General features: G+C 40.6%; 2 protein-coding genes across 4 annotated transcripts in view; one reads left to right on the top strand and one right to left on the bottom strand.

The window, feature by feature from the left end:
- LOC111220682 (zinc finger protein 518A-like) lies at window positions 1-5,502 on the top strand. 2 transcript variants are annotated; one of them, XM_022743856.1, is made up of 3 exons: window positions 1-52; window positions 953-3,196; window positions 3,384-5,502. In XM_022743856.1, exons 2-3 carry the CDS (start codon window positions 976-978, stop codon window positions 4,043-4,045), a joined length of 2,883 nt encoding a protein of 960 aa, XP_022599577.1. In that variant the 5' UTR covers window positions 1-52; window positions 953-975; the 3' UTR covers window positions 4,046-5,502. The 2 variants fall into 2 exon arrangements, with proteins under 2 accessions (XP_022599577.1, XP_022599578.1); XM_022743857.1 differs by having other exon boundaries at window positions 3,426-5,502.
- blnk (B-cell linker) overlaps window positions 5,459-12,187 on the bottom strand; it is a 24,568-nt gene continuing 17,839 nt past the window's right edge. For both annotated transcript variants that reach the window (XM_022743858.1, XM_022743859.1), the window contains 19 exons: window positions 12,067-12,110; window positions 11,856-11,973; window positions 11,435-11,538; window positions 11,212-11,284; window positions 10,758-10,841; window positions 9,944-9,969; window positions 9,828-9,856; window positions 9,664-9,720; window positions 9,534-9,561; window positions 9,382-9,433; window positions 9,114-9,174; window positions 8,979-9,006; window positions 8,781-8,811; window positions 8,212-8,287; window positions 8,029-8,057; window positions 7,792-7,847; window positions 7,613-7,696; window positions 7,347-7,502; window positions 5,459-5,977 (listed from right to left, as the gene is read on the bottom strand). In XM_022743858.1, the coding sequence (XP_022599579.1) occupies window positions 5,861-5,977; window positions 7,347-7,502; window positions 7,613-7,696; window positions 7,792-7,847; window positions 8,029-8,057; window positions 8,212-8,287; window positions 8,781-8,811; window positions 8,979-9,006; window positions 9,114-9,174; window positions 9,382-9,433; window positions 9,534-9,561; window positions 9,664-9,720; window positions 9,828-9,856; window positions 9,944-9,969; window positions 10,758-10,841; window positions 11,212-11,284; window positions 11,435-11,538; window positions 11,856-11,973; window positions 12,067-12,110 (1,253 nt within the window). In that variant the 3' untranslated portion in view covers window positions 5,459-5,860. The remainder of the gene's footprint in view (window positions 5,978-7,346; window positions 7,503-7,612; window positions 7,697-7,791; window positions 7,848-8,028; window positions 8,058-8,211; window positions 8,288-8,780; window positions 8,812-8,978; window positions 9,007-9,113; window positions 9,175-9,381; window positions 9,434-9,533; window positions 9,562-9,663; window positions 9,721-9,827; window positions 9,857-9,943; window positions 9,970-10,757; window positions 10,842-11,211; window positions 11,285-11,434; window positions 11,539-11,855; window positions 11,974-12,066; window positions 12,111-12,187) is intronic.

Below are 12,187 nucleotides of genomic sequence, written 5' to 3' on the forward strand. Positions count from 1 at the left end.
GACCATCATGGCTGCCACTCGCTGAGCTGTCAAGCTCTCCACAAAAGAAAAGGTAAAAACCGAGACAACTACACAAAGAACTACAGCTTTATTATTTATTTACACCAGCCGGTGCGTTTAGCTGCAGCAGTAACTCGATGCAAAGTTAAAGAACGGGTCTGGTGTAACTTTGTCGCCACGCTTTTTACTCTTCAAGTTATTTCGTCTTTCTAAGCTCTTGTGCGTCACGTTAATTCAAATCACTCAAACGTTATTTCAGAAAACGTTACAGCAGTTAGCTCGGTTACTTAGTAACAACGTGTGTTTTCGTGCGAAGGGGAAAAGGGGCTTTTACGGTTTCACAGTGTGATAGTTTTGTCTAAACTTCACTATTCCCAAGGCGTTTGTTGTTCGTTACAAAGGCAGTCTCATCACTTTGTTGTGGTCAAGTCAAACTACACAATGGCCGCACGATTCGCCGATTAATCTGCTGCTAAAAAAGTACTGCCTAGTATTATTTAAGTATTTTCATCAGTGCATTTCTTAGCTTTTGGTGTTTTTTAGTCGCACCTCGCACCATAGCGCATTTAGTTGTGTTTTGAGCGGAGTATGAAGTTTGTTACTACTGTGCGAGCAGGTGAGCTTAAGTGCAGTTTCCTGCACCTGGTGGCTGATAAGAATCGAAGTTCCTTGTTTTATACCTGATGTGAGTGTGATGAATTAATATCCACGCAGAGCCAGTTTGAACCGTGGCCAGCAACAGGTGGACTTAGAGTAAAATAGCATGCAGAGTAGGACTGTGAATGCAGCCTCTGTTTATGGGTTTAGTGTGTAACTGCAGTCTAGCACACAGAACATGCTGGGTCTTTTCAAAGCATTTCATGACAAAAGTGAATGAAACAAGCACTCGGAGTTGTTGCATTCATCTTGAAGCTGCATTATTTTTAGTTGTGTTTTTTTCCTGCACTTTCAGAAAGCTGAAAACCCACGGTTTCAATGGATACTTCTGCAGCTACCTCCACAGGAGATAATAAACACCGTTTCATCAAGAGGACTAGAAACTGGCACAAACGGCTCCACCTCAGGAAGACCGCCGTTCAGCCCCCAACTATGCAAAGTAAAGATAAGCGTGGACCAAAGAAGATAGCAGAAGAATGGGAGCAAAGCAAAGTGTGGCCTTCATCAAAGAAGACCCCCCAGAAAGCACAGCAGGCTAAGCACAGGACAAATGACAGCGGAAATACACTTAAGTTCATATGCTCTCAATGCAGGGACAACTTGGAATATGTTCCCAAAGATTTGGTGAGACACTTTGAGGAAAAACACAGAGGGAGCTCACCAGTTTTTTCCTGTCATATGTGTGCTTTTAACACACACGACTTCTCCTGTCTACAGGTTCATCTGTTAAGCCACAAGGACACTTTTTCTAGTTGCAGCATTTGTAATGACAACGTTCAACGCACATGGCCAGAATTCAGTGCACACCTGACTAACTATCACTGCCATAATGGCAAATATTCATGTGAAATGTGTCAGAGATTCTCCACAGAGGACGTTAAAGTATTTTTAGAACACATATGTGTGCATAATTTGGGCGTGGAAGGAGCTAATGATGATCTGTTGCCACCCACGAAGGACAAGAAACAGATTGGGCCTAAAGCAACCACTCAGACTTTATGTTGTCAGCACTGTGGCTATGAGGCGTCTCAGAAATGGTTGATTACTAAGCACATTAAAGCTGCCCATGTTTGCCAGAATGGTAATCAGAGGAAGAAGAAGAAGGAGCTTCATTCCATAGCAATGAAACCAAATGACCCAATCCCAAAAATGAAGCCTAGATTAACAAGAAGTGCAGTTAGGGAAATGTGCTGGCTGACACAGGACTGCCTGTCTCTGCCAGGGAGAGAATTCCTGGATAAATACTGCCATCTGTCAGATCCACAAACAACACTAGAGGAGACTCAGCAGTTTTTGATGAAATCTGTTGCCGGGGAAACCGGTGACCAGAAATGGACCAAGGCTCTTAAGACTGTTTTGTCAAATGTCCCTCAAGAAGTGAATCTTCACCCAAAGTCGGAGAATGGCATCATGTCGAACTCATCGGATCTCACTGTCCTCACGGTCAAGAACAAGATAACTGTAGCTCAGCACGGTGCTGCTTATGCCAAAAGATTGAAAAGGATGACGTCATCAGATAAAGAAACCGTTTTCCCCGAAAGTGCTGCTGATGATACCCGGGGTGTCATTGACCAAAATGGGTGTCAGTCAAATTTGAACGATCATATACCTTGTCCACAGATTGAAACCAAACTACATAATGATGTCTCAGTGTCAGCCCAGAGTGAGGCATCCGAGTGCACTCAAATGCAGGAAAACAGAGAGAATCAGGAATTAAAGGCTGATAAGGAAATTGAGGAACATGGTAAAAAACACCAGGAGCCTATGCATGAAGAAGTGATTAATATCTCCAGTGAGCTTAAGCTGAAAAAGGAGAGCGCAGAGCAGACATCCATTCATAAAGTCCTACCAAAAAATAAGAGACGGAAAAGAAGACGGAAACGAAAGACAGCATCTAAAAAAGTGGATAAAAGATCATCAGGACTGCCCTTAAAGATAGTCTTGAAGAAGAATCCTGTAAAGGAGAAGCAGTGGGTGTCACAAAGCTCCCTGTCTCCATCAGGAGATGGTGCCATGGAGGACTATCATGGGCTGCCAAGTCCTCATAGAACAATGGAGACGACAGCAAAGCTTCTTCAAAATGCGCCGCTGACAGAAGTTCAGCAGAAGAAATGGACCAAAGCTTCCAAGACTGATCCTACTGAAGGCATCACTTCAGCTCTGCAATCGAAACCAGGGGAAGAGCTCATCCCTGGTTGTGCCGCAAAGCCATCGGGGTCTAAAAATATGGCCGAAAATGAGCCTGGCATGCTCGGAGGCTCGTCGTCGACCCATCAAGAAATACAAGATGACGCAGAGAGGTCGCAAAATTTCTCAGAAACAGAGGTTGACAAGAAAAGTTCAGCTGCTAAGACGGGACAGTCAAATTCGACAGCTGAAGTAGAGATGTGCCCCAAGAACGTACCCTTCCAAACATCAGGCAGTGGCATGGACTGCCATGTGTCGGACAATAAGAGGAGTCCAGCAGCTGGTGGAGTGACTCCTCATAGCAGTTACACACAGTCTTCCCCTGTTTCCCAACCTGTTATTACACCACAGGGTAAGACTGCAAATTATAGTTTCTACACAGACATTATGGTTAAAGATTTAACAACAACGGTATTTTCTTGACATGCATTTTAACATTTTATTTAAATTTTACATTTAAGAGCACTAAATAAGCTGTTTGTTTGTTTTTTTTTTTTTAAAGCATTTTGAAATGAGTATTTTCACCTTATATCTTACAGGTAATTTAAATCTGGAAGATCCAAGTCTTGCTCTTTGTTTAGATCAGAGAGAGACAGAAGTGCCTGCAGACTCCTGCCCAGATCTCTTGAGCAGCACCCATTTGCCTGTGGGGAAAGCCATCCAACAGGAGCCCTCACCAGCCTCTGGGCATCGGTGGCAACCGGCCCCAAGAAACCAAGAGAGGACCCTGAAGTTAGTAGCCATAAATCCATCTCAGTTGGTAAAGCGTCCAGCGGGAGACCAGCCTGTCGTGGTGCTAAATCATCCAGATGCCGACATCCCTGAGGTGGCCAGGATCATGGAGGTCGTCAACAGGTACAGAGGAGAGGTGCAGAAGGTCATGCTGTCCCGCAGGACTCTGAAAGCTCTTTCATCCATGAACAGCAAGGTCCCTGAGACAAATGACCCAACAGATGCCCCAGCTGACTCTGTGCGGCTGGGTAATAACTCTGTACAGGAGAGGTTTATTTTGAAGATGAAACTTCGCAGGTTGAGCAGGAAGAAGTATGAAGTAGTGGGCGCAGTCTCTCCCAGCAGGGACGTTGCAACAAAGTTTCGCTGCTGGTTTTGTGGCAGGGTCTTTGCGAGTCAGGAAATGTGGATGGTCCATCGGCAGCGACATCTGATGGAGTGGAAAAGGCCAAACTGTGAAAACTCTTGAATGTCGCACACACTGGATGAAAAACAAAAAAAAAACTAGTCTGGAAATAAGACGACGTTGCAATACAACAAAGTAATAATGGAAACCGTGATTATCCAGTCTCCTCAGTTTTTTAAGGTCTTAATAAAGAGTGGGTGTTGTTTTTTTTTTTTGTTTTTTTGAGGAGAATCAAATCATTGTCATGCTTCCTGGAGGATTCATGTTCTCAGGGTAATTTAAACATTTACCTTTGTCTCTCTCCCAGTAGCTTGATATAAACTCTCTCTACAGCCACATGGATGTGGTGTTGACAATTTAGTTCTTTGTATTTTTTTTGTATTTTGTCTACGCAATAGCTTTATTTAAGGTGATTTAAGTACACTGTCGTATGGAATCTTGTATAGAACACTGTCATGTATATTTGCCATACCATCTTATGGATCAGTTTATGTACGGGTAGGCTATACAGTGTGGTAGCTATAATATTTATGTTTTTGGAATGGGACGCAGAGACCCACAGGTTACTCAGATATACCAAAACTGTGTTTAAAAACAAAAAAAAGGACAATAAGCTGTTTTATTCAACATTTATTTATGAACTTAGATTTAGTCTTTATATACTTTTCTTTATGCTTTTTTTGGGCCTTTGGATGAATCTGGATTTGTACAATTTTTGTATTAACTACAACGAATTATGTACAAATCTGTAGTAGGTATATTTTCATTTTCATTCATTCAGTGGAAGCAGATATCCCTTTAGACACGATTAATTTTAAAACGTAAACCGGTGTTTTGTGATGTAGATCAAATACTTGGATTTTTAAAGATTAAGAGGCCTGGATGATTTTTTTTTTTTTTTTTTTTTTTTTTTTCTTCTCAGCGAGTTTCCTCTCGTTTGACTTGAAATGATAATCTTATCTTTTAATTGCACTATGAAAGGAGGATTTATATTTCCTGTTACCTCACCTTATCAGGCCTAAGCCTTTTGACAATCTCAACCAGTGTCCTACTGTGGCTAAACATTTCCTTACGCTGCCATGATCCCTCAATATTCACAGCAAAGGGAACTGTGGCTCCTCTGTATGTGTGTGTGTCAGTCAAGGAGAATTGGACAGATGTACCTAAATTGTGCATGTATCCCCGGCTCTGGAGTGTCAGTAACTCGCTGTATATGTATATATCTATACATATATACATACATATATATATCTATATATATATACTTTTTCAATTTAGATAAAAGATTTATAATTGTATATAGTCCAGCTAGAGGTACTGTAAAATATTACCAGAGAATTTTCACCAAGTGCCTAGGAGTTTTTATTATGCAACCGATGTGCATGAGTATGATAGCATTACTTGTTGAACGGAGAATAAATGAAGCTGTTGTCATTTCCTGGTTGTTTTTTGTGATGACTGAAGATGTGAGCTGAGTGATGAAACACAAGAAAAGAGTTTTATTAAAACAAAATATACAACTTTGTGTTTTTTTGCTCTAAAGTACTGCTGTCATTGCTGGATTATTTGTCTACCTGCTTCTCTCTGCTACAGCAACACTGTCTTCTTCCTTGCATTAATTTGAATACACTTTTTACTGACAAGCATTAAAAAAATCTTAATAAAACATGAGTTAAAAAGTCGTCTGAGTCAGTGCTACTTGAGCTCTGCATGGCCAGCAGTGCAGGCAAGTCCGGCGTACAGTCCTGTGAGCAGCACCTCGAATTAACAGTGCGGGAGGAGAAAAGCATCACGTGATCAGTTCTGTAAACACTCTTGACAGTAAACACAGCAGGTCCGTACGCACGAGCCCCGTCGCTCGGCTGTTCACCAGCTCGTCTAAGGCTTCATGGGGTAGCACAGCTTGGTGGCATCCTTGGTGTAACTCTGGCTGTCAATCAGCACCAGAGGAGTCCTCTGGTGGTTCTCAATGATGTGGCAGATGCTGGTGAAGTACTGAAAGAAAAGGAGGAGGAGGAGGAGTTGGTCGTTTGAATACTGCTGAAAATTATCACAGTCAGTTAATCAGCTGAAATTTTATGTTTTCCAAATGTTGCTCTAAGCTTTTTTGAATTATTTTAAAAGCTGATTTACGGGATGCTTCTATGCTGCCTTCCAGGAACGGTTGAGGTGTTTAATGACAGTTACATTGTCTGTGTGACACCACCATTTTTTTTTAGCCGACCTGAGTATTACAAATTGTGTTCATTTTTATTTTTTATTTGATTATATTTAAATAAAAAAACTGAATCACTTCCCCATGAGTTTCAGCCTTCCTATGCTCAATATCTAAATGTGTTCACTGTTGCCAGGAACACAGAAGAAACTTAAGAACAACTTAATGTAGAATTAAAATGTTTACCACAATCTACTCTTCAAATCCCAACTTCAACAGTCTTTCTTTGAGAACTGGATGAAGGCCTTTTTTAACACATTCTGACAAGTGACATTAGGAAAAGCATCAATGACAACATCAGTGATGGCTGATTTCCATTTAGCTGCTTCAGTTTTAGGGTCCTGGTATTGTTCATGCTGTCTCGGCCTATTTACTATATATGTGCGCCATACTTCCTCTTCTCCATTTAATTTGAGTGTGCAGAGTCCGAGAGTGAAATTTGTGCTCGATATAGCAACCTCATGATTTCCTGCTCAGAACCCCACAATGTAATGCGTCCCATTTTACAGATGTGAAAACAACTACTGTGGGACTCCACAGCTGTCAGTGTCCAGCCACTGTCACAGTCATAGCTGAGTGGAAAATGAATGGTATAATATTATTAGTTACACTGAGTTACACCTGTGCTTTTCCTGTTATGACAAGTCAAAATGTGTATTGTGAAAAACCCTATTGTACAGTCTGATGCAGGTGAGGATATGATCTTACATGACTGAACATGCAGTAAAACCTACCTTACCTTGCCTGAAGGAGGTGATGATATAGTGACATTAGTATCAGTACATTAGTATGGATTTAAGTGTCCAATGGTTGAGCTGTTATTTCAAAGCCTATTCATCCTGCATATAACTCAATTCTAAACTTTATTTGGCAAACTAATACCACTATAGTCAAACAATAATAACATCTTTAATGGACTTATAAACCAACAGCCGTAGTCAAACTTTACTCCCACCTTTTGTATAAACTTTATTACTCAGGGGAAACTGCCCAGACAGAAGTAAACATGGCTCTTTTGTATATACTTAAAGCATTGCGGGCAAAGCATTGATTAAACCCTTCAAACTCCAGGGTGTAGACCAAACTGTAGGCCACAGCGACCGACACACAAAGTCAAAATGAGAGAAATGAAACCCTCTCCACTCTTACCTCCTCTCCTCTCTTCTGTCTTCCCAGTGCATACTGCTGAGTGTTTGGTATGAAGCGGATTGGTATGTTGTACACTCTGCCCTTGTAAAACACCACTAAAGTGTAGGGCTGATGTACGTCTTGGCCCGAGCTCTTCCTCACCATAAACGCCCCGTCCTGAAACAGAAAGCACAAAGCACTCACAGTCGGACCCAGCAGGGGGGTCATGGGAAATAATCCACATAATGCTCAGTTGGATTAAGAACAGTAAATAAAAGGATTCTCACTTTATTTGAGCGAAGCAAAGCGTCATCAGCAGTCTTGCGGTCACATGCGCTGGCATACCAGGGCTTGTTATAGACATCTGCATCCTGAGAGTCAGAGGGAAACAGAAGAATGTTTAACATAATATAATTTGTTGAGTCATTTAATTCATATTTACAATGTCATGTTTTATATGCATCACCTTATCTCCGTCTAGTGGTCCATTATCAGCAGAAACACGTTGTCTGTCAGTTGGTCCTGGGACATTAGAGACACAAACATTATAATTATGGTGCTTTGTTGTGATGTAGCTTTTAGAGTAATATAGCACATAAAGTTATAAATATGCAAACATTTTGTGTCTAAACTCATGTCACTTTATGCAAATGTATAAAAGTCCTGTGCATATGGTCACACAGACACGAGGAGCTGTACTCACTGAGGGAGGTAAACTGGGGAATAGGAATCCTGCAATAGAAACCACAAACAGAACATACTGCAGTAAATACACAGCACAAAGCTGTGATTATAGGCAATTTCTCTAATTCAGGTAGCATTAACAGTGTATAATGCACAGTGTCAGTATAATGCAGAGTGTAGAACTGCATGTTGCAGTTCTTACTTTGGTCGTTTCAAGTCCAGTGTAAAAGCTTTGGGAGGAACTTTGTGGTCAGTTTGCATCACAGGCAGCGTTTGGCCTGTGGAAATCCAGACATACACTAATTAATCTACAGTATGTTTACTATTCAGTAAAACATGAAATCTGTAAATAGGTTTTTCCGTTGCTTCAAGGCTTATACTGTACATATTTAACCTGCTTTATCTGTTTATTCACCCCCTTTTAATTGGAATAGATTTAATGTGGAAAATCTGCAAGTGATAATGACTTCTGTTTCATCTGAACTCATCAGTGTACATAAATAAACGCATGTATGTAAGTGCAGCATATGTACGTACAAGTATGTGTGTAATTAGATCATCATCGAGGCATCAAGTGCGCAACTCGGCCACATTATTGTATACAGTATTACACACAGAGTAAATGAAATGCATGCTGGCCACATTTTAATGTGGGTTTCAGGGAAAGAGATCAGTCACAGGAAATAGATGGCACTAACTGGCTGATTGTCCAGCGTTTAATAAAGGCTCGCTCTGGTGCGACGAATAATGCAAATGAATGTTAACACTTACTTTCAAATTCCCTTGGCTTTGATTCTGGCTTCTGCGACAGACAGACAGTCAAATACATTTTTTAGCATCATTCAACATTAGTTTATCATATGAAAGATTTATCTAATAGTCCAAAGTAAAATACAGCGAAACAAGGATGATATTCCAGGTTATTTGCAGCGAGTATTTTGTCTTTGTGCATTAAAAAAATATTCCTACCGGCCTTAGAGGGGGTTTTGGTGACCTCCTGAAAGAAAATGAGATGATCAGACATCCACTTATTCCCGTTTTAATTTAAACAGGTTTCTCTATATTTACATATAATCAGAAAAATGTTAGAGAAGTGGTGCTTACTCTCTGGGCAAAGGTTTGGGTAGAAGCGGAGGAGGACCCTCTGCAGGTTTAGGACGGGAACCTAGAAGAGCATAATAATAATAATAATAATTATAAATAATAAATAATAATTTAAATATAGGTGATCTACCAGTTTTTATGACTGTATAGGAATCTAATACTCCTGTGCCGCTGACTTGCCACTAGATGGCACACCATACTTGAATGATTCATGGTAGAGCTCTGTACGCAAGTCAAGAGGAGAACAGTTGTTTGATTTAATACTCACTATCATCTGGATCGCAAACTTCGTATTCGTCGTCACCTGTGGGCTCCTGGACCTGCAAAATCACAAAACCAAGAAGTCAGGGTCCTCCTGAACATGCGACGCAGATCAAACACCTCATTTGAATGAAATCTTGTACGTTTGTCAACACTTACAGGAGTGGGAGATCTCCTCATATTCACTCTAAAAAGAAGCAACAACTCATTTTTAGTGTAGTAATGGGAAAAAAAAAACAATGTAATAACTTTAAAATGATCTTATTGGGACCTTTCTAACAGACAGTACCTGGGGCTGGGTATCGGAGGTAAAGAGTGTGACTGTGTTGTGGGGATTGGACACAGCCTGCAAGGTAGATGCAAGGAAATGATTTGTTTCAGAGTCTCGTCGAAATTATTTCCAAAAAGCTTTAATCTCACACTGAATGAATGAACTGAAAGCGTAAGACTGACCTGCTTGTTAGAGGAGATAATGAGCTCTCCTGTAAAGAAACCATAAAATGTCATCAGCTTTTAATTCCACATATAAAAGCCCCTTAAAAATACTTGTTAATTTTGTAACAGCTCACCTCTTTGTCGGGAACTTCATAAAAATCTGAAAAAAAAAACCAAAGCCAAAATTAGGCAGAACCACAAAAGCCTCCATTTGCTGCTGCATTTTGTCATTGCAACAGCATCAGTACCTGGCTGAGGGCGTGTCTTGACTGTATCTCACTGTAGTGTATTTGTAAAGGAAGCAAAAGGGGGGTTTGCATAATATAAGCTATTACTCAGATATATTATATACTGCAGTAAGACTCAACATAATGAAAATGATGGAGGATCATTTGTGTTGGAAGCGCAGAATAGAATATATTGTATATGGGAATGTTTTTGGGTCAAAGTTATGAGTCCAGTTATGAGTTATAAGTCCAGGGTCATTGGTTTGGTTTAGAAATCCCTGTTTTATGTTTATTAGAGGACAGATCTGAAAAAACAAACACTGTAGCCTATATCATAATGTGTTCAGTTTTTATAGTGGGTATTACTGCAGCCTGTAGAATTATTTAGAGCTATAGAGAAAAGCTAAAGCTCCAGATCGAAGATGACTCTATGCTCAGTGGATTGCCTGTTTAGATTTCAAGTATAACCAAATATTTCCCATGACCATAAAATGATTTCATTTTACACTCCTGTATGTGATACTTTTTACACCATGTCTTGGAATTGCACAAAATTTTGTGCAGACAATTAATTTTTAACAGACAACTAATTAACTGTAATCATTCACCCCATTATATCATGCACAGTTTCTTTAGTACAGTATTCACTTGAATGGGAAAGTGGACTCATGGGTTTGGACCCCACTGTACATTCGACACAGGGTAGTGACCAGTAACCTACCGGGACTGGGTGAGCGTTCTGGTAAGGGTGTAGGCAACATGTGTCTGTCCCTCCCCGCTCTGCTCCCAACATGCATCTTATGATCTGAGGAGAGGCATGCAGAGAATTATCTCTCTCTCAAATTAAATCGAAGGCAACTGGACTTGTATTTGTCTGTGGAAGACGTTTCGCCTCTTATCCAAGCGGCTTCATCACTGATGAAGCCGCTTGGATAAGAGGCAAGCGGCTTCATCACTGAGGCAAGCGGCTTCATCACTGATGAAGCCGCTTGGATAAGAGGCGAAACGTCTTCCACAGACAAATACAAGTCCAGTTGCCTTCGATTTAATTTGAGAGAGAGATAACAATGACCTGGACGAATGAGAACATTCACAGACATGCAGAGAATTATTCATTTATTTCACATATTTTATTCCCAAAGTCTTTTTCCTCTATGTTTGGATGTGTATCTTACTGGCAGGTGGATTCTCTGCAGGCTCTACGTAGTTGTCGTCATCATTGCTGCCGTCTGGACTGACATAGTCTTCCTGCAAAGCAACATATTATGAAAAAAAGAGCAACATCCACATTTAATATTCAATGGAAGCTATTTACCAATACACAGGATATGTTATCCACAAATAAGAAGAAGCCTGTGGTACAAATTTATGTAAACTTGAGTTTAAATGCTGCTTTACTTCGTCGGTCCCCATGTGGGTGGGCTCAGGGGGAAGTTGTCTGGAGGCTTTGGCTGGGCGGAGGGGCTTCCTGGGTGGCCGGCTGGGACGGTTACGGCAGCTGTCTGGAAAGCAGAAGCAGAAGCAGAAACAGGACATCAGCATTTGCATGAAGCACTACTCACAAGCCCTCTGTGTATTGCAGCTTTGGATGAACAGTGTGTCTATTGAAGAGGCTCAATAAATTAATTCCACTTCTGCAAGAAGGGAGTGATGACTACGAAGGAGAAAGTATAAAACACATAGAAACTCAACACATGCAAAAATTTAGATTGAGCACTAGAGGAATTAATAAAAAAAACTCAACATATTCATATTGACAAAAAAGTTTCAGTTATAAAAAGCAGTAAATAGTGTGCCGTGCAGATATGACTGTACTGACCGAGGTACTCCCCCCTTGGGATGGAAGCAGAGGGAGTTGTGGGGAGGGCTCTGTGGCTGGGTGGAGGCTCATAGCTGTCATCCTGGTTTTCATGTGGATCCTCATACGTGTCATTATCCTGGAAACAACATACTTCAATGTTACAAACAAACAAAAAACAACTGTTTGAATTACTTAACTTACTTTATTACTTTCATTTTTCCCAACTTACATAATCAGGTTCAGACAGTTGATCATCACTGTCCCTGTCATGGTCTGTAAACAGAGATTTAAAGGGGTTTCATTACAAAGAGGGAAATATGAGCCATAGATGGGTTCAAATATGTAAAAGC

The sequence above is a fragment of the Seriola dumerili genome, unplaced genomic scaffold (genome assembly GCF_002260705.1).
Source record: "Seriola dumerili isolate Sdu_G_001 unplaced genomic scaffold, Sdu_1.0 BDQW01000073.1, whole genome shotgun sequence".
Classification (NCBI taxonomy): domain Eukaryota; kingdom Metazoa; phylum Chordata; class Actinopteri; order Carangiformes; family Carangidae; genus Seriola; species Seriola dumerili.

Bases quoted from the DNA above. Each gene is read 5' to 3' on its own strand.
- LOC111220682 (XM_022743856.1), top strand. From the start codon at position 976: ATGGATACTTCTGCAGCTACCTCCACAGGAGATAATAAACACCGTTTC. The intron at 3,197-3,383 runs GTAAGACTGCAA...TATATCTTACAG, and splicing joins ACCTGTTATTACACCACAGG to GTAATTTAAATCTGGAAGAT.